General features: G+C 55.3%; 4 protein-coding genes across 4 annotated transcripts in view; 1 reads left to right on the plus strand and 3 right to left on the minus strand.

Annotated features, from left to right (window-relative positions):
• Positions 1 to 1,259: 1,259 nt before the first annotated feature.
• VOLCADRAFT_106276 (uncharacterized protein) lies at positions 1,260 to 5,639 on the plus strand (the record flags this gene model as incomplete). Its single annotated transcript, XM_002954144.1, has 12 exons — positions 1,260 to 1,308; positions 1,370 to 1,421; positions 1,643 to 1,734; positions 2,000 to 2,204; positions 2,456 to 2,500; positions 2,714 to 2,801; positions 3,196 to 3,353; positions 3,632 to 3,757; positions 4,071 to 4,251; positions 4,535 to 4,690; positions 4,870 to 5,058; positions 5,257 to 5,639. 12 exons carry the CDS (start codon positions 1,260 to 1,262, stop codon positions 5,482 to 5,484), a joined length of 1,569 nt encoding a protein of 522 aa, XP_002954190.1. The 3' UTR covers positions 5,485 to 5,639.
• A 31-nt stretch (positions 5,640 to 5,670) lies between these two features.
• Positions 5,671 to 7,015, minus strand: VOLCADRAFT_82678 (uncharacterized protein). The gene is made up of 4 exons (XM_002954210.1): positions 6,968 to 7,015; positions 6,792 to 6,888; positions 6,462 to 6,504; positions 5,671 to 6,128 (listed from the first exon to the last, which is right to left on the minus strand). The coding sequence occupies exons 1-4, from the start codon at positions 7,000 to 7,002 to the stop codon at positions 5,989 to 5,991; spliced, it is 315 nt and encodes a 104-aa protein (XP_002954256.1). The 5' UTR covers positions 7,003 to 7,015; the 3' UTR covers positions 5,671 to 5,988.
• A 9,097-nt stretch (positions 7,016 to 16,112) lies between these two features.
• On the minus strand, positions 16,113 to 19,229 carry VOLCADRAFT_94986 (uncharacterized protein; the record flags this gene model as incomplete). The annotated part of the gene is made up of 6 exons (XM_002954211.1): positions 16,113 to 16,226; positions 16,457 to 17,086; positions 17,403 to 17,693; positions 17,881 to 17,962; positions 18,069 to 18,666; positions 19,019 to 19,229. The coding sequence occupies 6 exons, from the start codon at positions 19,227 to 19,229 to the stop codon at positions 16,113 to 16,115; spliced, it is 1,926 nt and encodes a 641-aa protein (XP_002954257.1).
• A 3,221-nt stretch (positions 19,230 to 22,450) lies between these two features.
• Positions 22,451 to 22,904, minus strand: part of VOLCADRAFT_64591 (uncharacterized protein) — a gene marked incomplete at both ends in the record, with an annotated part of 3,142 nt that continues 2,688 nt past the window's right edge. Inside the window, one exon of the mRNA XM_002954212.1 lies at positions 22,451 to 22,624. Coding sequence (XP_002954258.1) covers positions 22,451 to 22,624 — 174 coding nt within the window. The remainder of the gene's footprint in view (positions 22,625 to 22,904) is intronic.

Genomic DNA, 22,904 nt, shown 5'->3' on the forward strand with positions numbered 1-22,904 from the left:
CACACCAAGTCTGCCGCTCATGCCCAAGGACTAAAGGTGCATGGTCCTTGGGCATGAGCGGCAGACTTGGTGTGTCAGGGAACACCGTTAAGCAAGCGCCTGGATACAATGATAGTCGTGTGGATGGTGACCCGTGATAGTCATTGGCGAAGCTTGGTAAGTTGTCAGTTGAATGCCTGGTTTACTTGTAAGAACTGAGATTGCGAAGCGGTTGTTTAGCATGCGCATGGGTGTAAAAGGTTGTACCACTGCTTCATGGTCCATTCGCGAGGCCTAACGGGGTGTCATGAAGGACCGTACAAGTGCACCGTAGGCTAATATCAAAGCTCTGACACGTTGCTTAACTAGGATAATGCACTATTAGTAAATCGTTTGCACGAAAACTTCACCTGCATTGTCGTTCGGCACATAATTATATTACACAGCGTTTGTTGTGGAATCCCATGGGACTTGGTCAACCCTTGAAACAAGCAGACGCCAAGACACGTGTGTTATCGTTTTCCAAGTAAGTGGTTCACGAGGACTGCGCAAAACGTATTGACAAAGAGCTTTGCAGGTTGACGGGCTAGAGACACGGTCGGATAGTGGAAGCTCATCATCTCATCATCTACAGTTAGTAGATGATGAGAAAATTTCCTTGGACAATAATCCGTGTGACGTATGCTTCCTAGATCGGCAATGGTGAAACTATGAAATCGATATATTTTATGCGGTTGCGACAACCACCACCGTACGAGTAGATCTGACTGAAAACCCATGCTCACGTTTCACAATAAGGTACTGAAGCTGTCTTGGAAACGGAAAATATCGTTTGCCATTTGGACAGGATGGCAGCTTTATGTCCCAAGCAGCTTCTGTCTCGTGGAGTTTTTATGCGGCCGCCTTGCTGCTTCCGAGCTGTTAAAGTAAGATGTACTGTATTTGGTCCCTGGAACGCATAGATCTCTGAAGTTATGCGCTCTTCCCCACCTGGTGCAGGTCGCTTCAACTCGGCGGTATGTAGACGTTTATGTCCATCGTGAAAGTTATGCCATGTCCTGAATAAAATCACAATAATCCATTATGCAGGGGACCAGTTGCACCTTTTGCAGCTGCAGCCGTGCAGGAAGCGCCCACTGCTGCTGCCGCTGCGGTACCAACGAAATCGCATGAGGTAATTAAGCGCTTTATGTTCAAATTACTACTGTGTTGAAGGCGCGGACGAGTATGCGACGACCCGACGTGTCACGATGCAATTTGTTGCGTGGCGGTTCTTTCTCATGAAATTCAACAAAGGGGTATCCAAGCCAAGGGGTGCACTCTGTGCAGGTCCGTGTTCGCTTTGCACCATCACCGACGGGCAACCTCCATGTGGGTGGTGCGCGTACAGCCCTCTTCAACTGGCTGTATGCACGGAAGACTGGCGGCAAGTTCGTTCTGCGGTAAGCTAGCCACAAACGTGTTGCTTTCAACCATTGCTGATGGCCATCGCTTTGTCAAGCTCGATTAGCCTATAGCCTCGGTCTTACAGCATGTGCCAGTTACATTGATCTACAGGGGAGTCCAACCCCCTCTGTTTTATGCCGGTGTTTGTCACAAATAGATTATTTCCCGCCGGTGTTGTCCTGAAGTGTATGGCACCCCGCCCTGGCTCCCCTCCCAGCATCGAGGACACGGATACTGCTCGATCCACGCGCGCTTCCGAGGAGGCCATGATCCGCGACCTTAAGTGGCTGGGTTTGGATTGGGATGAAGGTGAGGAACTGGGGCCTTGAGGACATGGCGCGTACGTGGGCTCGGGTGTGGGTGGGAACACCGTCCGCGCATGACGGGCATAAGTGGATAAGGGGAGGATTGTAGAGGATGAGCACAGGCGGGGAGTTCACGCAGGGATATTTACCCCAAAATAGCGCTCTGGCCAGGTTGTGATTTCAGGGGCTCGTGTCGCGGATCTTTTCACAATATGATTGTGCCTCGTGGGATGCCGGTGACATGAACCGCACCTATGCCTGTGTTCCAGTCAGTCCTAGCAGCAGGCGGGGAGCAGACCTAAAGCTCGTGCGCGGAAACGGACGTATCGCGCCTCATGCAGGTCCTGATGTGGGCGGAGCTTGCGGGCCATACCGCCAGTCGGAGCGCACCGACATATACAAAGCCGAGGTGGACAAGCTGGTTGCGGCGGGGAAGGCGTACCCGTGTTTCTGCACGGATGAGGAGTTGGAGGCGTGAGTCATGGTGTCTGTCTGAGGTCGTGAGACATGGGATTAGAAGGCTGGTGGGGATGCTGGGCACTTACCATGTCAAGCATGCGGAGATTGGGGCCAAGGGGAATTCCGCAAGCACTATCAGTATATGATAATGGAAAAGAGGCATTTGAGTGTTCGGCAGTTGAGGGAAAGTGTGACACCGTCCGAACACACATGTGGCACATGTATGGCCGAATAGCTCCCGCCCTGGCTCTGCTTACATGGCACAGGATGAAGAAGGAGGCGGAGGAGAAGAAGCTGCCCCCCATTTACCGGTAAGTTGGTAGTGTACGTTAGGATGATTTGCCGGAATGAAGCACTAAGTGGACCTAATTGGCATGTACGGGCTAATTACAGATACGCATTTTGAATCTTGCTGACATGCGTTTCCCTGGTTTGCGATCCCTACACTCGCACCGGCATTCTGTCCCTAACCGTGCACATGAATGATGGACTTGTATTATCTTACGGGGTCTTCCCGTCTGTAGAGGCAAGTGGGCCACTGCGACCCCTGTGGAGGTGGAGGCGGCCAAGGCTAAGGGGCTGCCATACTGCTACCGCTTCCGAGTGCCAGCGGTGGGTGTCGGCGCCGTCCACAGGGGGGGTCGTGTAGGCAGGGGGCGGGCGGTGACGATCCGGAAAAGACCATAGATCCACATGGAAGAACTGCACATGGAACTAGGTTACCACATCACCATGTGCGCATGGCGTCTGGGTTGGTGCCTCTCGTTTCGGACTTGCAGGACTTGAACTGTATGTCGCAGGAATTGGGTAGGTGTTTATGAAAACATGACGTAGCAGCTGTGCACCACGGCAGGACCTTGCCAGTTGGGCCATGCCATGGACCTCCCTTATAAAAAGGGAGGTTCTGTTCCCCTTCTAGAACCTTTGAGCAATGTAACTTGCGCGTTTCTCACCAGGTGTGTCCATATCAATCTATCCACTCGGCCCGTGCCTCCTCCATCCACAGAACCAGGAGATCCGCATCAACGACCTCATCCGCGGAGAGGTCACCTGGAACACCGACACGCTGGGAGACTTTGTGGTGCTCCGCTCCAATGGCATGCCGGTCTACAACTTCTGTGTGGCAGTCGATGACGCATTAATGGGCATCACGCACGTGCTGCGGTAAGGGTGCGACTGGCGAAAGGCTAGAGGGTGCCGAGGGGGGTGCGACGGGGAGATGACGGCGTGCGGACCGTGACCTGTCGAGCCAGCAGCCAGCACCGAGTAAAGCGCCCAGAGGCGTCCGCTGGTTGGCCACCAGCACTCGGGGCGTCCTAGATGAGCTGGACGGTGGAAGGTTAATGGAGTTGGCTTTCTTTCAATAAGCAGCAGTTCTACAGCGCCATCGAGTGATATGCTTCAAAACCCTGCTGCTCGATTCCTGTTGGTCCCTGTGACAGTGCTGAGGAGCACCTGCCCAATACGCTGCGTCAGATGCTGATCTACCAGGCGCTGGGCTACCCCGTGCCCCAGTTTGGCCACATGTCGCTCATCCTGGCGCCTGACAAAAGCAAGCTGTCAAAGAGGTGTGGCGTCCGTTCCGCATATGGCCATGCAATCCTTTCACGCGCGAGGGGAGGGAAGTTGGAAATGGTGCTTGCCTTGCCGCAGGCTGGTTTGACTGCTACATGGTCTCCGGGCGTTTTGTGACCTCGGCTCGTCAGTTGTTAGCTTCGGATACTGTGCGGTAAAATGATTGAAGCGAGTGACGTCCTACGGCAGTCCCATTTATCGCCTATCCTGCTACTGCCCTGTTCGCACCACACAGTGTCCAGTGTCACCATTGCCCACTTCCTGTAATCCGTGCTGTATGACGGCATTGGTGTCAATGGTGCACAGGCATGGCGCGACGAGCGTGGGCGAGTTCCGGAACCAGGGCTACCTGGCTCCGGCGATGCTGAACTTCCTGTCGCTGTTGGGCTGGAACGACGGTACGGAGCAGGAGATCTTCACTGTGGAGGAGCTCACAAATAAATTCAGTTTGGAGCGCATCACCAAAAGTGCAGCCGTGTTTGACAAGGTGGGTGCCGGTTGCCTTGGCAGAGGGGGTTGGCCTGGCCGTGAGGCCTTTGGTCCAGGTGGTAACGTTTCCACGACATGCTGCTCCCACCCATTTTTTACTTTTTCAAAACTGATGAAAGTTATGGAGCACATGTCCATAGGGACGGTGTCGGAAAGGATTAGCACTGGTTGCTATCGCTGCTGAGCTGATGATGGTGGTGATAGGAGGCTGCGTTTTATATTCTTTCATAATTGTAGGCATATGTCCCTAAACTTATCTTTGTGCGACGGCATGAGCGCAGGTCAAGCTGGGGTGGATGAACGGGCAGCACCTGCGGAACCTGCCGGAGGAGGAGTCGACCTCCATGGCAGTGGAACACCTGGTCAGCTGCGGTCTGCTGGCATCCGCGAACTCCCCGTTTGCAGCGGCCGCTGTCAAGCTTGTCAGCAAAAGCATGGTGCGTAGCTGCGGCGTTGCAGGGTGTGCGGCCTTTTGTTCCGCATGAGGATGTAATGGCTCCATCGGACACACTTCGGCATGTCCTCTTTTTTCGGGTGTTAGGCGCCTCATTCATTGTATTGAACTCCTGTCTGACCGCGGCTACCTGGTGGACCGCCACGACGTCGTGCCGTGCAGGAGCTGGTAACGGACTGTGAGCCGGAGGTGCGCAAGCTGCTGGGCTACCCATTAGCGGAGACAGTCGCCTCGGCCGAGGCAAAGTCCGTGATGGACGACGCGTTTGCGGAGGTCGCTGGGGCGGTGGTGTCTGCTTACGAGAGTGGCGAGCTGACGGCGGCGTTGGCCAAGGGCCACGACGGGTACAAGGTGAGCTGGCTGGCATGCGCTGCGTATGCTGCATCATGTGATCCATGCCTACGCACACGGGTAACGCTTCATTACGTTGTCTGGCTTGCATTCAATGTTTGCCTTTGTGCACTCGTCACTGGCGCTTTGCCCGGAACACTTGGCGTAGCTCTTGTAGTATCACGACCTACATTTTCTGGGCGGCACTCATGACTGCAGACGTGGGTCAACACCATTGGCAAGGCCCAGAAGCGGAAGGGCAAGCGGCTGTTCATGCCGATGCGCATCGCTCTGACGGGTCGCATGGCTGGCCCTGATGTGGGCGAGCAGCTAGAGGTACTGTCTAAGCTCCCGTCTCCGGCGGAAGTCGCGGAAGCAGGTGCTTACGTGCCACTGGCGGACCGCATCGCACAGCTGAAGGCGTGGATGCAGCAGCAGCAACAGTGACATGGTCCGACGGAGGGATTCTCCGCTTAACATTTAGCTAAAGCAGTCGCGAGCGATATGACGTTACCTGCGTGAGAGGTGCTTGGTGGTGTTTACCCACTGTTCCCTGCTTGTTGGCGGTTTTAAAGGATGTTTGTGTGACGGTTCCCGCCTCCACTGTTTTGTTTTCACCAGCAGTGAATTGATTGACGGTGTTACAGTGGCTAACATCTGCTAACTTGGGCTAGTAAAACCTGTAAACGGCGAACTTCGCCTGCATCTAATCCCGATCGCCGTCAGACCTGCCCTACCGTGCTGTCCGACCAGCACAGACACCGAAAAGTTCGTACTGTGCAGCGAAAAAGTGTTGGATTATTAAATGCGTATATATGTCATGTTAGCGACTGCTACGTACCGCCTCCTCATCCTGCTATAAAACCAGACGACAAAAACGTCTTACCTGCGTATTTGAACCAACACATAACCCAGTCAACCTTAAAAACCTTTGGCTAGTCCTAAAGATGTTTACAGTCCAGATGGCTGTCGCTGCTTGCTGCGAATGCACTCAGCCGTGCAGCGTCTTAAGCACGCCTCGTTCCAGGCAGGTACTGTTGACGGAGTCACGCACACGGCGCGTTGGCATGCTTCCGTGCAAGCATCCACCGCTACAGTAAGGGAAGCGGATGAACATGCTTAGTTTGCTATTGTCCAAAGAAGCATCCAAAAGTGTTTTCCACAACCTAGTGATTTCACATAGCTGATTTCACAAGGCATAACATTGTGCAAAAAGGCACCGCTTCAAAAGCAACTTAAGTTGCCGCTATGCAGCACATTAGCCACAGAGGCATTAAGCCATCGCCTCTGTATGCTGCACTCCGGGAGTTACGCATTAACGGTCGGGGGCCGCCTTGGAACCGATGTTCCATTTTGGTGAGACCCTCGCCCCACCAAAGAGTTGGGCAGGGCAGGTTTCTTCCACCCCCGCCAAGAGCGCCTACCGGATACGCCACAGACGGTGACGCAGTTTCCCGGAGTTGCATCCTGCCATGCGCGGATACTTACGAATCAGTGAAGTATTTGTTAAATGGGGACAGGGTCCATTCTGAAGCATGCTTCCAGAAATCACACCATCCATAACCCTACGAACCCCGCGGAATGCAGAGGTGTCAGACCACCTAGGAGGAGGCCCTGGGGCCTAACCATGTCTTTTCAGGTCTTGCACCCACGCCCTCCCTTGCCGAAGCCCGCTTGCTCGCCGTGTATGTTCTCGAACGGCCACTATATTACCCCCCAAATACACATGGTACCTAGTAACTGTGAGGACACACCTTGCCGGCGGCGCCAACTGTCCGCATAAGCTTTTCGCTGACACAGACACGTTCACATACGAATGTTGATGTGCTCCAATCATCCTCCAGCTGCGTGCTACGACGACAATGAACATCAATTTAGAGCGTTACGATAGCTGTCCGCAGAGGTCAGAATGCAACGGTGAAGCCTTTACCTCCCCGGGACATTCTTTATTACTTGACTAGACATAGAGAACAAAGTCCTGAGCACGGTGCAGTCGTGGTCCCGGAGTGCAGGAGGCAGATCGCAGGCTGATAGGAGCCGAAAACTAATTGATATAGCATGAAGAAAATACCTCAAACATATTACTGCAGGAATGAAAGCGGCATCTTTCAGCTCCTGTCGAAAGCCGATAGGTTTTTTGTACGGACGTTATCTCACTTAATCGGTTGACGACTACTATGCTGTCGGGATGATGTGATCGTTGCTTTGATCCAGTCATTTGTCATAACTTTGCAATCTGCAAATGTATCTGGCGTTGTTACTGGTCGCTTTGGCCGCTAAGAGCGTGCATCCTGCCTATTAATGTTCCAACATGCAAAAATTGCAAGATCCTAATAATGCATGAATCCTGGGGAAGTTTAGGTTGTTTAGCGCGACCTTGGCGCGACGAGCTTCGAACTTTGTCTTCCATCCTGTCGAAAACGCAACCCGTAGCATTAACTTTTGTAGCAGACTACAAATACATGCGATGTGGCAAACAGTAGGTAGACCTGGAAACGTGCAAAACATCAGGGTCATAGACACGACCCCGGCTACCTATCTCAGTCCGATGTTTTCCGTTCTCCCTACGACACAGTTCCATTGGAAGCTGCGCAAAACCCAAGACAGCAAATAGGTATTACAGTGTTATCCCTTCCCCCACTACGCGTCACAAAAGCTGCTGTAGTGCTCTTCCAGCCCTTGATGCTTTCCTGTCTACGTCGTACGTCTATTCACAAGGCTCAGTGCATGGGTCATGGATTTGTTAGCAGGATTCAGAAGCTCCACAAGCATTGTCATGTAATATCATGTGGTACATTAGAAGGACCTACCCAATCAAGCCACAAATAACAACCCCCGATGCGGCCGTTAAGGCAACTATTCAGCACATTGTCATGTTTGAAAAGGATGCGATAAAATGTATTTTCCCAGGCTGCGAGCCTGAGGCCCGCGGCTTGTAAAACGGGCCTCGGCCCCGTCAACATCGTTTCACACGGTGCTGCGGAGCTCTCAACGGCCCGTGCTCAGTTCATTAGGTATTGCTGTCGAAAATAATGGGAGCTGGCGCTTCCTCAGGTTCTGGTTCTGCCCCATCGGGTGCGCACAAAAGGGACGGCGGGAGCCCAGCTACAAATTCAGACAGGAATAACGAGAGTAATAGGAGCTCAGGAACATATATAAGCACGGAGCAAGCGAGCCGGGTAAGGCTACCCGAAGGCCGGGTTTCCAAAGGCTCACCCTGGATGCTAAAAGCGACGCAGGTCGCACGGCTTCCTACCCATAATGTTAATGTCTGAACTAACCTGCTTGGCGACACCTGAATTGTTCGATTTTTTACCTATGAGCTTCACATTCCCACCCGTCGCAGGCGAGCGTAAGCTCCGACTATCCATCCCCAAAGCATGCCAAACATGTTGTCATACAGGCGGTGGACCCTAAGGTAAAACCCAGAGCTTGGAATTATGCGAAACTTGGCTTGCATGCTTGCCTCTCAGGTTTAAATGCGCATGTCTGAACCTGCCACCCTTTCACGCCTCGGTGCACAGAAGTCGCAGAGAGGCGGCCTTATCGGTAAATTACGGCAGCGTACCTCAGTCAGTAACAGCCCAGGTCAATCGTCCGTCATTAGCGGGACGGGAAGCCGCGCCGGCAGCCTGGCCGGCAGCCAGGTGGGGTCAGACAAGAGCCCCATGAGCACCCCCCGCGTGGGCAGACGGGACGACTTTGATGTGGATAGTGATGACGAAGACCTCGATGGTTTTATTTACGACGATGACTCAACCAGCGAGGATGAACGGGAGGATTACGTGAACGCATTCAGCCGCCGGAGGAGGGCGCCCGATGGCGACGACTACAGCAACTATGAAGGGGCGGCTGTACGAGCACTCACAGCGGGGCAGTCAAAGGTCCGTCTAGGGTTCCAGCGGCCTAGCACGGCGCGTTCTGCTGCTGCTGGGTCAGCTGGGTACGGCACGGAAATCCGTACCCACGGCTTGACAACTGACGGTGCATGCCTTAGGACGCAGACGTTGCCCGTCTATGGCCACAGGCATTACTGGACACGACTGCCGCTTAGGCCTTAGGCTCTAAACCGTTTCGCTTGCTATATATTGATGGTGGCTGTGGTCGATGTCGGGGAAAGAAGCCCCGTCCCTCCAGTTCCTTTTGCCCCCGCCTGGACCGCCCTGATACGTCGCTCGCAGAGTCGGCTCCGACGTTCTCGGTCCAGCAGGACGGATGAGGGGGATGACGAATGGGACCCGGAGGAGGAGCGGATCAGGCAGCTGCGACACCTCAAGAAGCAGGAGGACCGGGCCAAAGCAGCGGCAATGGCCGCTAAAAAGGCGGCCGGCGGGGCAGGTGCGGCTAGGGGGACGGTCAGGTGAAGTAGGGCCGCGCAGTGTGCCAGCAGGGATATGGTCGGAGGGGGTTGTCTCGCACCTTCCCCCATGGAAGTGGTCGTGGCACCTTTGTCCTCTGAGCGATAGATGGGCGCCTTGCTTTGTGGCCCCCACGCCGGTAGCAGCTATCGGGTGGCGGCCCCCACACACCCAAGTCACATGAAGGGGCCTGTCCAAGGAGAGGGGCATCCGGCACATGTCCTGAGGAGTCCTGTCAACTAAGGGAAATCCCAACCTGCCCGCAGGCGCAAAAAGACATGTGCCGGACGAGACGGGGCGGGCAGGTCCTGGGCCCTCCTCACTCGCCACATTGCAGCACCAGCAGCACCAGCAGGGGGGTTCGTCACCGCAGAGAGCTGAGCCGCAGTACCCACAGCCGCCACCAGCTCGAATAGCCCCTCAGCCCCCCCTGGAGCCCCCGGCTCGCGGCAGCAGTGGCGGCAATGTGCGCCGCAACGCTGCGGCGGTCGCAACTCTAGCGGCCGGCAGTCCAGGGGGGGGAGGTAGCGGCCTCAGTCCAGGTCCAGGTCCAGGGGCGGGAGCCGATACAGCAGTGGCCCGGAGTGTCCGTCCCAACCTCGCGCCTCCGCCTCAAGTTAACCTTGGCGCCTCCGCCTCCTCCCAGTACTGGCAGGCGAAGCGGAGCCAGGACGACGGTATCGAGGCCCCCGAGGAGACGGGCGGCCCGGGGATGTCCCGCCTGGAGCAGCTGGCGGCGCTGCAGAGGAAGAGACAGGCGCAAGCGGGACCGGCGGAGCAGCAGCCCTCGACCGCGCACCCACAGGCTGCGGCTGTGAGGCTCACAGAACAGAGCAATGCTGGCAGCGGCGGCGGCGGCGGTAGTGGTGGCGGCGGCGGAAATAAGAAATGGATGTCCTTAGGGGGCCAGGAATCTGTGCAATCGAGTTCGGATGGGCCAGTAGCCGGGTCAGCCGCATCGCAGCCAAACCAACACCAGCAACAGGCACGAGAGCGTGAGCAGGTGTCGGGCGAGCCCGGGCCTCCCCCGCGGCGGCAGCTGGACAGTCAGAGCTTCATCAAGCACCTGGAGCCCCCACCTCGACGGCACGTGCACAAGGTAAAGAGCGGCGGAGGCCAGGCCATGGCGACTGGCGCGGCTGCAGCAGCTGCAGTAGCACCTGCTGCTGCTGCCGTGCCGCGCCCTCCCCCCTTACCGCGCTGTTCCGATGTAACAGATTTTGACGTCGATGAAGTGCTCAACAGCTTCTCGCCAAGTGCCGATGCCGGAATCCATCAGCGACAGCAACAGCAACCCCAACTGGAGCAATGGGCCGGCAGCAGGCCGCAACCGCCGGCCAAGGCGTCCCCCACACCCCCCATCGCCACCCTGGCTCAGGGTCAGGCGCCGCAGCACAAGCGCTCCATTCGGGCCGTCCAGAGCGACTTCACGTCTATGCAGGTTAACGACATGGCCGGCGAGGTAGCGGACCTAACGGGCCGGGTCCTATCACTGCCGCTACCCGCCTCCCGCCCCAACGCCGCCGGTGGACCTGGTGGGGTTTCTCAGCCCGTACTCTCCACCACACAGCCCCTGTCCACATCCGCCCCCGTCACCGTCAGTCGCTTTGCCCGCATGGGCGCCTCCATGATGGTGGCGCCAGCCCAGGATGGGTCGGGACCGGGCAGTGGGGCAGCGGCAGTGGCCAGTGGCGCAGGCGGGGCGGGTGGGGGGTTCCGAGGCGCGGGACAGGGACACGTCGCTGCAGCTGCATCCTCCGCCACCGTCGCAAGCGGCGGTGGTTACGGTGGCGGCGGCCAGGTTACACAGGCCGTCCCGATACGGCGTCCCCGCCGCTCTACAGCCAGCAGTGATGGCGGCGCCGCCATCTCATCCATCGCCACCTCACTCTCGGCGCCGCCTGTAGACCACCTGAACACCAACGGGCTGGCGGCGGCGCAAACGGGCGTGAGCCGTACCGCCGCCGCCACCTCCTCCCACCCTCCCGCCCGCCACTCCGTCACCGGGGGCCCCACCCCGGTTGACTCGACCGCTCTGATGCTACCCGCCCTCAGACCTGGCAGTGGCGGCACGGGGCCCAACACCGCGCGAGGGCCGGATGCTGGTGTGGGTGGAGGTGGCGGCGGTAGCTGCGGCGGTGCTGCCGGCAGTGTCCTGAACGGCATTGGCCGCAGTCGCTTCGGCGCCGCACAGCACCAGCAGCTCCAGCAGGAGGTGGCGCGGACCTCGCTGCCGACGGTGGGACTCGTTCCCGCGCAGCAGCGAGGATACGACAGCGATAGCGCGTTGACGAAGGCCACTGCGGCAGCCCGGTACAGCTACAACGGCGCCGGTGCAGGGCGGGTTGGTGGCCCGGGGCCCTCTATACTGCAGCCTTCTGGATGTGAAGGGGGGCCAGGTGTGTTTGGAGCGGCGGCTCGCAGCAGGCTAGGTCAGGTAGGGGCGTAGTTGTGATTTGGATTTTGAAGATTTACATTTGATAAATGAAGGTTATACAGTCCCCTCGGTCCCCGTGTTCTTGGGTGAGATGAAGTGAGGTGAGGAGGGGCGGGAAGAGAGGGGGGAAAATACCCTGCTGGGCCTCCACCCTCCCCACCCACCCCGTGGAAGCCCCCTTGGCGGGTTGCCGCGTGGGCTTCTTTGTGTGTAACCCAAAACTAGGTAAATTGGGGATGGTGTGCTCGTGGGCGCCTTTGTGTTCCTGGAGGCGGGTGAATGTGCATGTAGGCGGGAGTTACTGTCGCTGTCCTGGCGAGTATTACGAATCGTTGAGTGTGTGGCCGCCCTGTGACCCACATTAGCATCGCATGCATAGCATGAGTGTGCAGTCGTTGTTAGGGCGCCGCTGTCGCGCTGTGTCGTGACGTCACCAAGTGTGATCAAATGTCAAGTCACTTACAGACAAACTGCTCCAGACACACCAAATATGCTAAGGTAGGTGCGGGTAGGTTCCAGAATCGATCTTGCTAGGGATCGGGATGAAATCCGTCTTAGACCGTAAGAGGTTGGATGGGCCCCCATACCGTTGGACGTTGATGGACCCGGTAATAGCGACACACCTGCGAGCCGACCGGGAATGGAGGTGTGCCGCCCTTGATCTGGGGGCAGATTCCACTGGATGATGCGCCGGTGTCGGGTGCTGAACTCGGAGAAGTCGGCACACGTGGGTGGAAAGGATGAGGGCGTCCCAAGCATCGCGGGGAAGGCAGGGTGACTGCCAGCAGGCTACAGTGGCCGCGGGTTAAGCTATACCCCCTACTTCGCACAATCAGACAAACACTCACCGGCAAAAATAGACTACTACGGTAGGACAAGGTGGCAAGGGTTCCCTGCCATCTGCTTGTTAGTTTTTATGATACGAGGATTTGTATGTCTGTAGATGTGTTTTGCAGTACAGTTGCATGTACGACCGCCGAAAAGGCGGGTTACTCATGTCCACGATGGTTTGTACTGCTGCTGTAGTAGTTGCGGTTGTGGGTCTGGTCGGCTGCCCGCTGCAAGAAAGAAAGCGGGGGAGGGAAGCGAGCGTGATGATGGAAAGATCGGGTGCAGGGGAAAGAAGTAAAAGTGACGTTACTGCTATTGAGCATTCCACTGATTACCCTGTCCTGGTCGTACACCACAAGAGGTGGGATGCAGGAGTGCGCTGTGGAATGTGAAGGGTGGAGGAATTCCTGGGGCTTCGCTTCCATGCTCCATTTCAGTTCGGGCAACGCACTTTGTGATGCTTCCTTTCAGACCCTTTCAAACCTGCGCAACCGGAACCGACCTTCTTCTCCACGTGTCCTAGTTCATAGCCTCGTCCAGCATGGGGCATACTTGGTTTTGACTCTTCCGCGGGATACTTGGCCCTTGAACCCAAGAAACACATCATGCATATCGTGGATGCCAATGTGGACAAACATACGTATGAACAGACACCGTCGCCAGTCCTCTGGGCCCGTACTCCACAAGACCGCCGTGGGGTTGCAAACAGGGGTGACGTCACAGTCCAGCCCCCCTCTCCCAGATGGCTGTCATCGTACGACACAGAACAGGTTAGAATGCCGTATGCTTGCCAGTAGTAACTAAACGCCGAATATGCATTATGGATCGCATTACTATCCCGTCTCGCCGCTTCTGAAGCCCTCTCAGCCTGCTGCTGCCCTGCTAATGAACTGATGATGCTGATGACTAACCACTGCTGTAAAGGCGAACCTGCATTTACAAATACCTTGTTCATTCCGCCCCTTTAGGACCTTTGAAGCTGACTGCTCTGGGAATGGTATTGGGGCTCAAAGTCCTCGTGGCAGCAGTAGCAGTTCCCATCCACGACTGTCGGGGACATCCGAACACTATAGCTACAGCTGCACTGTATGGTCTCATGCATTACACTGGACAGCAAAAACAAAATACGTTCACTTTGCCGACAGAACATGAATGCCGTACAACCCTTAACATATGCCGTACTCCCTACCCTTACCCCCACTTTGCGGGCTATTTGTCGTTCCGTCGTCACATTGTCCGGATGTGACAAGAAGGGTGGTGAAGGTAATAATTATGTTCGCACTAATGGCGTTTGAAGGGAAGTAACGCAACCCGGTAAAGATTAAATTAAACTAATTCATGTAATCGAGAAGCGATTCCGCGAAGTCCTTATCGTTGTTCGCTTTGGCAATTGCTAGTGCCTGGTGCGGAGTCGTCTAACACCTGAAGTGCTACACCCGCTTTAGTTTCGGGCAAGGATTGGCCCGCCGGTTCCGATGACTCTGAATAAGGACGAAGCCTGCCCGTAGGCTGAGTGTCCTCAATGCCCGTAAGCTGTTGAAGTGATAAACTTAGGAGTTAATTGTTCACTCGGAGGTTGATTGAGCGGTGTGCCACCTGTAGGTTGGTCACGATTGAGGGTCAGCGGCACCGGTCTGCCGCAGCAGACCCACCAGCAGATGTGTTAGCATCCTGATGCGTAACTGTCTGCTGGTCTGGCAAATAGTTCACTAGAGTGTCCGAAGATTGTCGGCCGTCGGCTGACATAGCAATTCGCAGCGATGTGAGAGCCTACCTGGTTACTTAGAGGATTTAGCTACTAGTCCACTTATGAAGGTGTTGATAAACACCGGGGGGTTTCCCTTGGGGTTTTTTAGTCATTTGCAGTCCGTCTGAGGCGTCCGGGATATGATGCCGTACAATAGTAGATATTCCTGCAGAAGAGAATCGCACCTTCCAGAGAAGAGTTACGATACAGAAGAGTTACGTTACAGAGAAGAGTTACGTTTACAAGATTGTGTACCGATCGTTACAGCCATAGCCATAGCCATGTACTGCTGAGAACGGCTATAATGGAAAGATGACTAAGATAGTAGTATGATACGGTACAGTAGATAGTAGTATGGTACGATATTCGCATCAATGATGGCATGATAACAAGGAATGGAGTCCCTACCCAGAATATCTTAAGTCCTGAGCCAGGCTCTTACACATTTGACCCTCAAGGGCAGGTCATCCAGCTGTCAGTTTGGTTCCGGAGCCGAATATTTGGCCGTCACCAGAGTCCAAGCGCTGTACACACAATAAGAAAGACATTGAAGACACCATAAAAGGATACTTTTGCGTTGTCAGCATCCAGGCATCATATGCCAGCGTAAAGATTCCAGGTTTCATTCCTAGCTACTGCTGAGACTGCAGCCCCTTAAATCAATGATGGTTTCAAAAGTTGCTAAACTCCTTTGCATTAAGGTGCCCAAAAAGCATCATGGTAAAGCACATGACAGGCCTCTGAAGAAAAGCGCCATGCTATCTTGGTTCATCATCTAGCAGTTTTGTTGTGCTTTCATGAACACTGCCCCCACAAACCTGCACACCAAAATCTATGACCACTCCTGTGCCAACTTCAACTTATGGGGCCTGTTAACCTGATCATGCTTGGGGGCTGCACTGGATTGCCATCCTTCCATATTAATAAACTTGCATGACCAACCCCTTGCAGGCATGCTGTTTGTCTCATGTAGTGTCACACCACAATTATGTGTGCACACATCGCCACACCACGGCTGATGTCATTAAGATACACATCTCCACATGGTGGAATCATATTCCTTTTCCCCTCCTCCACCCCACATGACTGCACATCCATCTTCGGGGCAAGATCAACATGCAATAGCACTACCAATCTACTCCAAACCAGGAGGTCAGCGTGTAACGATGCAAGGCCAAAATGAGCATCCCAGGTTACACCTTTGCTCTGTTACACCACACCAGCCTGTGCCACCTGCCCACAGAGTGCACAAGTGAAATGGCCCTTTCTTGCTTAACATCCTACTTGTACAACAATCAAAAGCACGTCACCGCACCCCATCCCAGAGTGCCCTCCCTACTAAAAGCAGTACACCCACTGCGGGCCCACAAGCAACTCCCAACTAGCACCCCCAGCAGCAGTCCAACCCATGCAGGCCGGGCTCAGAAATGTGAAGCGACATATTCAGGCACAAATCCACTCCATCCATGCTACTGCTCATGTCTGAAGCAGTTTCCTTGTAAATCTTAGGGCACTTACAGATATAAGCCCACCAGTGCCTGCACCCCCATAACCTGCAACTACAGCAAATACGCAAATGCCCAGCCATGTCCAGTTCCCAGGTACACACAAGCTGTGAGCCCAACAGTTAGGGTGAATCCTGATGTCTGCAGGGCCCAGTACGGCATCATGCCACGGTAACCATGCCAAGCCAAGCCACAGACTACTTCCAAAGCCTCTGGTGACCACGACCTAGTGTCCACATCCACAACGGCCACCTTGCTAGCACCAACAGACTCAGCTGCCACAGCTGCCGCAGCGACACCATCACCGCCACCTCGGGGCAGCAGAGGAGACGCTCGAGATATGGGGCTTAGGAAGAATGACCATGCTGGGATTGACCCACGGCAGATGGCTGCGCCTTGGAATAGAGATGCCTGTTGGGGACCTGCTCAAGGCAGACGGAGCAACACCGCCACCTCTGCCAGCTGTCGGCCAGTTCCTCATGCTTCTGATCGCCATTTCAGGATTGGGTAAACGGGGTGTGAAACCAGGAGGAAATTGCACTAGTGGGATCTGTACGGCAAACTGCTCCATCCCGACAGCGTCCACAGCCATTGTCTCAGCCTCCTCAAAGGGTTGCTCCGTGAATGACTCGAACAGGTCAGGCGGCACCGCAAAGCACAGCTCGCACTTGAGCCCCTGAAGGTCCCTGGACAGCTTCTGTACGGCGGCTTGCAGCCCCAACGCGCTAATATGGTGATTGGCAGAGACGGTCACCACGATGAAGAGCAGCCTCTCTGCCATTCCACTACTGCCAGGCAAAATAAGAAAGTAGTCCACAACGGGGAAGTCCTTAGATATTGGCACCAGGAGCCCAGACTTCACCGTTGTGAGGCTCATTTCTTTGAGTGCGCTGTCTTGCACCATCTCCAGCTCCATTTCCGGCATTGTCAGTCTGAAAGTCTCGGTGTCGGAAAGGCTGCGCACACAATACGTGCCGCCCATGGGGAGTAAGATATCCACTAGCCACCGGAACATCGGACCTCTAAGTGAGGCCAAGTCCAGTCTGCCAATGGCAGAGCGCAAGAAGGGTGTTAACGTAGTAGAGTACTGCCGATACAGCCGCTGCATCACACGCTGGCCGATTTCCTCTGAGCCGAAGTCCAGGCATTCTTTCTCGTGCTCCTCATTCACCTGTATGTAAATGTGACAACCCACAACATGACAAAGTCTTGCCAGTCTTGGTGTGCAAAACCTGCACCGTTGCCACAAACACACAAATACACACACACACACACACACACACACAGTGCACAGCCCTGCTTCTGTCAAAGCCATCATAACAGTTTTCAATGGCCAGCAGTGACCATTATCGTTTTGACACTTCCACCAGGATTTCCACCGTGGGCCTTTCGGCTTGCACCAGGCACAATGCTGCCTGCCCAACGCAAGTCACCACTCACAACAAGGGACAGCTGCTGACGGTCGGCTAAAAAGGCTTTGCACCGACCTGGATGTGAAACAGTTTGTGGATGTTGTCTTCCGTCGCAGCTTCGATGTTGCGTACTGATCTGAATAGGAGGTCCATAGTAATGACTGCCACCACCTCATCAAGCTTCTTCTGCTGGGTGGGGCTGTTTGCATGCTCCAGGACGTATCGCGGGATGCCACCCCACCGAGCATACAGCCGTGACAACGCATCATCGGTGACGGAAGTGAAGATGGTGCGACGTGCCGCCTCCAGCTCCGACATGGACCAGGGGCTCATCCACAGCCGCATGGGACCTAGCTTCATATAATCCTACAGGACAAATCATTAGCATGCGATAAGAACATGCCAAACGTATCGCACAGTGCTTACCTCCAGGTCGTCTCACCTCCAGATGTGCAGCTTATAATTATGGCATCCTATAAAGTGGACCTTGCAACAAATCACCACGCACACAGCGACAGCAAACTCACACATACCTCATGTAAAATGTACTCACGTTGTAATTTGAGTTGCGGGGTATCGATACCATAACGGTAATTGCCCTCCTGGCCGACGGCTCCACAGCGTCACATAAAAACCTGGTCAGCGAGCACAGACACGATCAGGTCACACCAGGATTGCCGTGCGTCAGAAGGTAAAATGGCATGAACAGCAAAATCACTAACAGTGATTTGCACAACATACCATGTACTCGGATCATGAAGCTCCGCGCTAAAAGCAAACGTGGAGTCTGACTGGAACACACCGTTGGGTGTATACAGCAGCACAGAAGCCATCGAGTTGCCCTGCCACACGACGGTTTTACCCTGGCATGCCAGCTCATAAAGCAAGTAGTACAGGAACATGCTCTTGCCAATACCTGCATTCAACAACGAATGATACTCTTCTTGAAGCCTCAGTCCTGAAACTGAAACCTCTACGTCAAAATATCCCAAGCAAGGAGCTTGCCTTTTCCAAAGCCAAGACATATCCCCAGCTTCGCCATCGCCTGTTCCCTGGAACAGTGTAACTCCCACACTCAAACCCGACAGCTTGCCTGGTGTGCCGCGAATGAGGACTCGGCGGGTGTACCCATCAGGCCCCGACACAGCTGCAAAGATCTCCTCTGACAGGGCGCGGTAGCATGGCCGAAGAAGCAAAGCCGTAAAATTGTGAGGCCGTGGGAACTCAGTGCCGGGTGCAAGCTGCAGGACCTCCATGCCCTCCGCGGACATGGCAAGCGTTGCCGACGGTAGCTGCTTCCAAAACCGCTCCACCGAGGGTGACGCGCGGCTGCAGCGACCTGCAGGACACACAGCGGAGGTTCTGATCAACTACAGCCAAACGTTTGGATGAACTATTTACGAAGCACCCACACCCACTGACGCAAAACCTTCTCCCTCCGTTTCCAAAAGCCCAAATAACGCTAACACGGCCATTGAAAACTTGGCAGCTGTTGAGACCAGCCGTTGAGAAACAAGGAGGGCCGTTGAATCTACCATCGTCGTATGCGCGGCCAAACACCGCAACCTAGTATACCCGAAGCCCGGTTGCAACGCATGCGTATAAAGCTATCGGTGATCCAAGATGAGAGCAACCGTGGCAACATGAGACCTCGCAAAGATCTTAAATACCCTAAAACACTTACGACTCACCGCGGGTATGCTGCTCGAACAGGAGGTTCTCCGTTTGCCGCAAGGTGGCAAGAGTTGACTGCAAGATGAGACGTTTTCTCTTCAATAACTCTTCCTCGAACTCCTCCAACGAGGCAGCCCCCAGCTGCTCCTCCAGGCGGTCACTGATGTCCGCCAGCTCGCCTTCGATCTTCTTAATCCTCTGCTTAACCAGCCGGATCTCATCCGCCATGATTCAAGGTCTCTATATTTGGCCAATAGAAAGGATGATTTGAATATCTTGGAGATGTGACCCAGCGTGCCAACGGTACTGGTCGGAGTGGATGTGTTCTTGCATGTGCAGTCCACGCTCGTGCGCAGGTTCAGAACCGAAAGCAACCTTCTGTTAAACTTCGATCCCAAATCAATTGTAAAGTTTAAAGATCTAAATAAGGCGGGCGGGCTCCGAAGTCAAGCCAGGAGTGTAGTTTGACATAACCACCAGAATGGTGGCATTGGAAGATGCCGATTGGGACAATTGGTTTGAATGATAGTGTTTGTAGAATCACTTGGGCCTCGCACCGATAAGACCCCCAGTACGAGTTGACGCCTGGCCCCAGCGGGCGAATAGCGACAGGGTGACTTTCCTTATTTGTACGTATAACTTTGGTTTTTATGGTGCATCAGGAGCTGTGCGAGGTGTGAGATGTGAGGGAGCATGCTCCCGGGTGACCGCACACTACACATCCCCTGCAGCGTAAGCGGATGAAGCTGGCATGCGACAGATGCGCCTCTCCGGGTCTCAGACGTGCCAACCCAACCAGCTACCATTAGCACAGATATGTCCTGTTCAGGAAACATAATTGGGCATCTCCTGCTGTCCTTATGAACTCGTACACGCACTCCTGAACGCCAACCGCCTCGCAGTGCTTAGATCTTGCTGCATGCGGTTTGCTTGCCAACTGTCATGGCCGCCAGGATACGACCACCCATGTGCGCGGGGCGTTCTGTACCCGGGAAATGCTGACTTACATCCCTTTAGGACGGAGGTACATACAGACAGGTAAAGTTGTATATGAACCTGCTCACCCAGACACATACGTACATACAGAGCAATTACACACATCTGGGCCTTGATTTTTGGATAGATGACGAGTGGCTCTACAGCGGTGTACAAATCATGCTGTGCCCCTGCATGGGGTCTGTACACAGTACGACACACTGCCAGTTCCATACCCCCCTGGCCTCAGCACCTCAATAGGGAAAAGCTCATACCCTGCTACGTATGTACATCTGTCTGTTTAGTCTCGCTCTCTCAGGGCTTTGGGCCCCCATGGTTATGATAATGATAATGATGATGATGATGCACATTGGGATAAAGAGCAGTAGGGACCGCACCTCCACTGTAAAAGAGGGGTGCATGGCAGCAGGGCTGAGCAAGAATAGAGCGATAGAGTTATGTGCAATTTATGTAGGCTTACCCCCTTTAAGGGGGAAGAAGAACCCCTTCACTGCTGCCCACCTGGATGGCCTTCGCGTGGCGTGAGGTGGGGGGTAACAGGCGGCATTGAGAGGGGAGGTTGAGGATTGGATACACCGACATGCTGCCACCATGTGGCCATGTGGCGGCCACCGTGTATCCTTTCCTCCACCACCTGCTGCCCTGTTTTGTGTCACCCCGACTACACCTGACACATAGGCGGGTGCCCACACAACAGCTCCATGGCGGTGCAGCCATCTGCGTACATGTGTGTGTGTGTGCAGGTGCATATCCAGGTTATATGGTGGTGGTGGTGGTAGTGGCAGTAGTGGTGGTGGTAGTGGCAGTAGTGGTGGTATTGGTGGTGTTAGTGGTAGTGGCTTAGTGAAATGCTCGTCAGTAACACAAGCGACAGCGATATGTTTAGGGTGAAAGCGGCAGTATGTCTGATTGCGAGGGACTCATCAGCGACGCTGGTGCAGCAGGACTGGCAGTGCTTTACAAGTACCAGCAGCAGATAACGGCACCCGCGGGAGGGCCGGGTACTGTCGCAGCGGCGGCAGTGGCGGAGGCGGTAGCTGGGGCAGATTCGGTGGCAGGAGCGGTGGCAGGAGCCGGGCCGAATAATACAGCAGCAATGGTGACGGCGACGGCAAGGGGGTCCCAGGGTACCGTTAAGACGGCGGCAGCAGCGGGGGCGGCTCGGGCGGCGGCAGTGGTGGCAGGGGCTGGCGACCACGGCAGCTGGGGCGGGGGTGAAAACAGCTGCCGCCTCCAACTGCAAAGGAATTGTACGAGGACGGTCCGTTCCCTCCCTTGTGTACGACAAGATTGGCTAGAGCCACCTTTTTCATACTTACATAAAGCACAGGTCAGGCACTACTGGTAAAGCACACACTGATGCCCCCGAAGGTTCCGGGATCGAAACCTGTCAGGGTAAAAGTGCCCCTAGATGGATGGTGGTCACCATAAAGTTGACCTGCGAACGAAGTTGAGCCTCTGCCGTTGATCCGGCAGATTCCGATGGATGCCGGTGGTGGGTGCTGAACCTGAACGATCCACTGAAAGGCTGGCTAGGGTTACTGGTAGCGGCCGCAGGGTGAAGATATGACCCCAGTGTCCCACACATCATAAAGCATTACCACCAGTAAGATTGCCTCTACATTGTTTATGTGGACACTCTCCAATCAGCTGCTGGTGCGTGCACCGGTCAGCCATCCCCTCCAGCAGCCTCCCCTCCCCCCCCCGGGGGACCTCCGGGGATTAGTCCCGGGGCGATCTCCGCAACCCGACCAGTCTTCACCCCTCTCCCCCGACCGTACGGCTACACACACCCCGAAAAAGGCGGCGACATTCCCACCCAGCACTGCAGCCTCCGGGCGGGAGGGCCCCTTCTGTCCCTCCCGGCGCTCTTCCCCCGCCTCCCCCGCCACAACAGTCTTATCTCCGCATACACCCATAACCCCCCGTGCACGCCTTGCTTCACCGGCGGGGGCCCTAACCCCCGGGGGGTTCCGTAGGCCGGGAGGCGGCTCTGGAGCGCCCTTCCTACCACTCATGTACGACACATGTCATTGGGCCCAGTGATGTTGATCCCCAGCTCCTTCAGGGCCCCCCCTCCCCCCCCTTAATAGTGGGGCAGGTGGACCACCCAGTAGAGCAGCAATATCAGTAGGAGGCGCGGTAGTCGAAGGGGTCGTACACTGGTGCAAACTGGCCGTATACCTCCTGCCGTACCACCATCGTGACGGACCGCTCTGACCTCAGCCCCGCACATCACTACTGCCGCATCTTCATACCCTCAACGACATCTGTATCACCTACTGAGCGGCAGCAGCAGGACAGACATACTTACACACATACACACACCTCTCCGCCACAGCTTTTTAACACGCCGCACAACCCTCTTGATTGCTGTACTACCCGCCCCAAGGCCCCATCATTATCTAACCCGCTCTACATCTGAACCCTAACACAGATACATCCTTCCTCCTTCACAGCTTCCCTGTAAGGTCCCGGGCCTTCTCCCCCAGTAGCTCCAAAGCCTGCCCCAGCAGCTCCAGGGGGGGCACCGCCCCGGAGGACTCGATGGTGAAAATGAAGTGGTCCTTCTTCTTGCGGTACGACACACACGACGAGAACCGCTCCTGCTCCAACAGCCGCCGGAGCTGGTGTGTGTATGTATGTATGTTTGGTAGGGTGGGAGAAGAGATTGCACGACGGGCCGGGACGAAGGGCTGAGGGTCCCCTCTCAAGATGTTCGTACAAGGAGGGGGTTCAACTGCCGACGACTTCTGAACTGTCGCAAAGTGTCGTACGAGTCCAAAGTGATAGGCGAGGTAACTGTCGGATGGTCTCGCAAGGCCGGGGGCTTCGCGATGCGCCGAAACCAGTAAGTCTCCATCCGCTGCAGTGGGTCGGGTCCCTGGGAGCCCCTCCCCCCCCTCC

The sequence above is a fragment of the Volvox carteri genome (genome assembly GCF_000143455.1).
Source record: "Volvox carteri f. nagariensis unplaced genomic scaffold VOLCAscaffold_41, whole genome shotgun sequence".
In the NCBI taxonomy this organism is placed as follows: Eukaryota; Viridiplantae; Chlorophyta; class Chlorophyceae; order Chlamydomonadales; family Volvocaceae; genus Volvox; species Volvox carteri.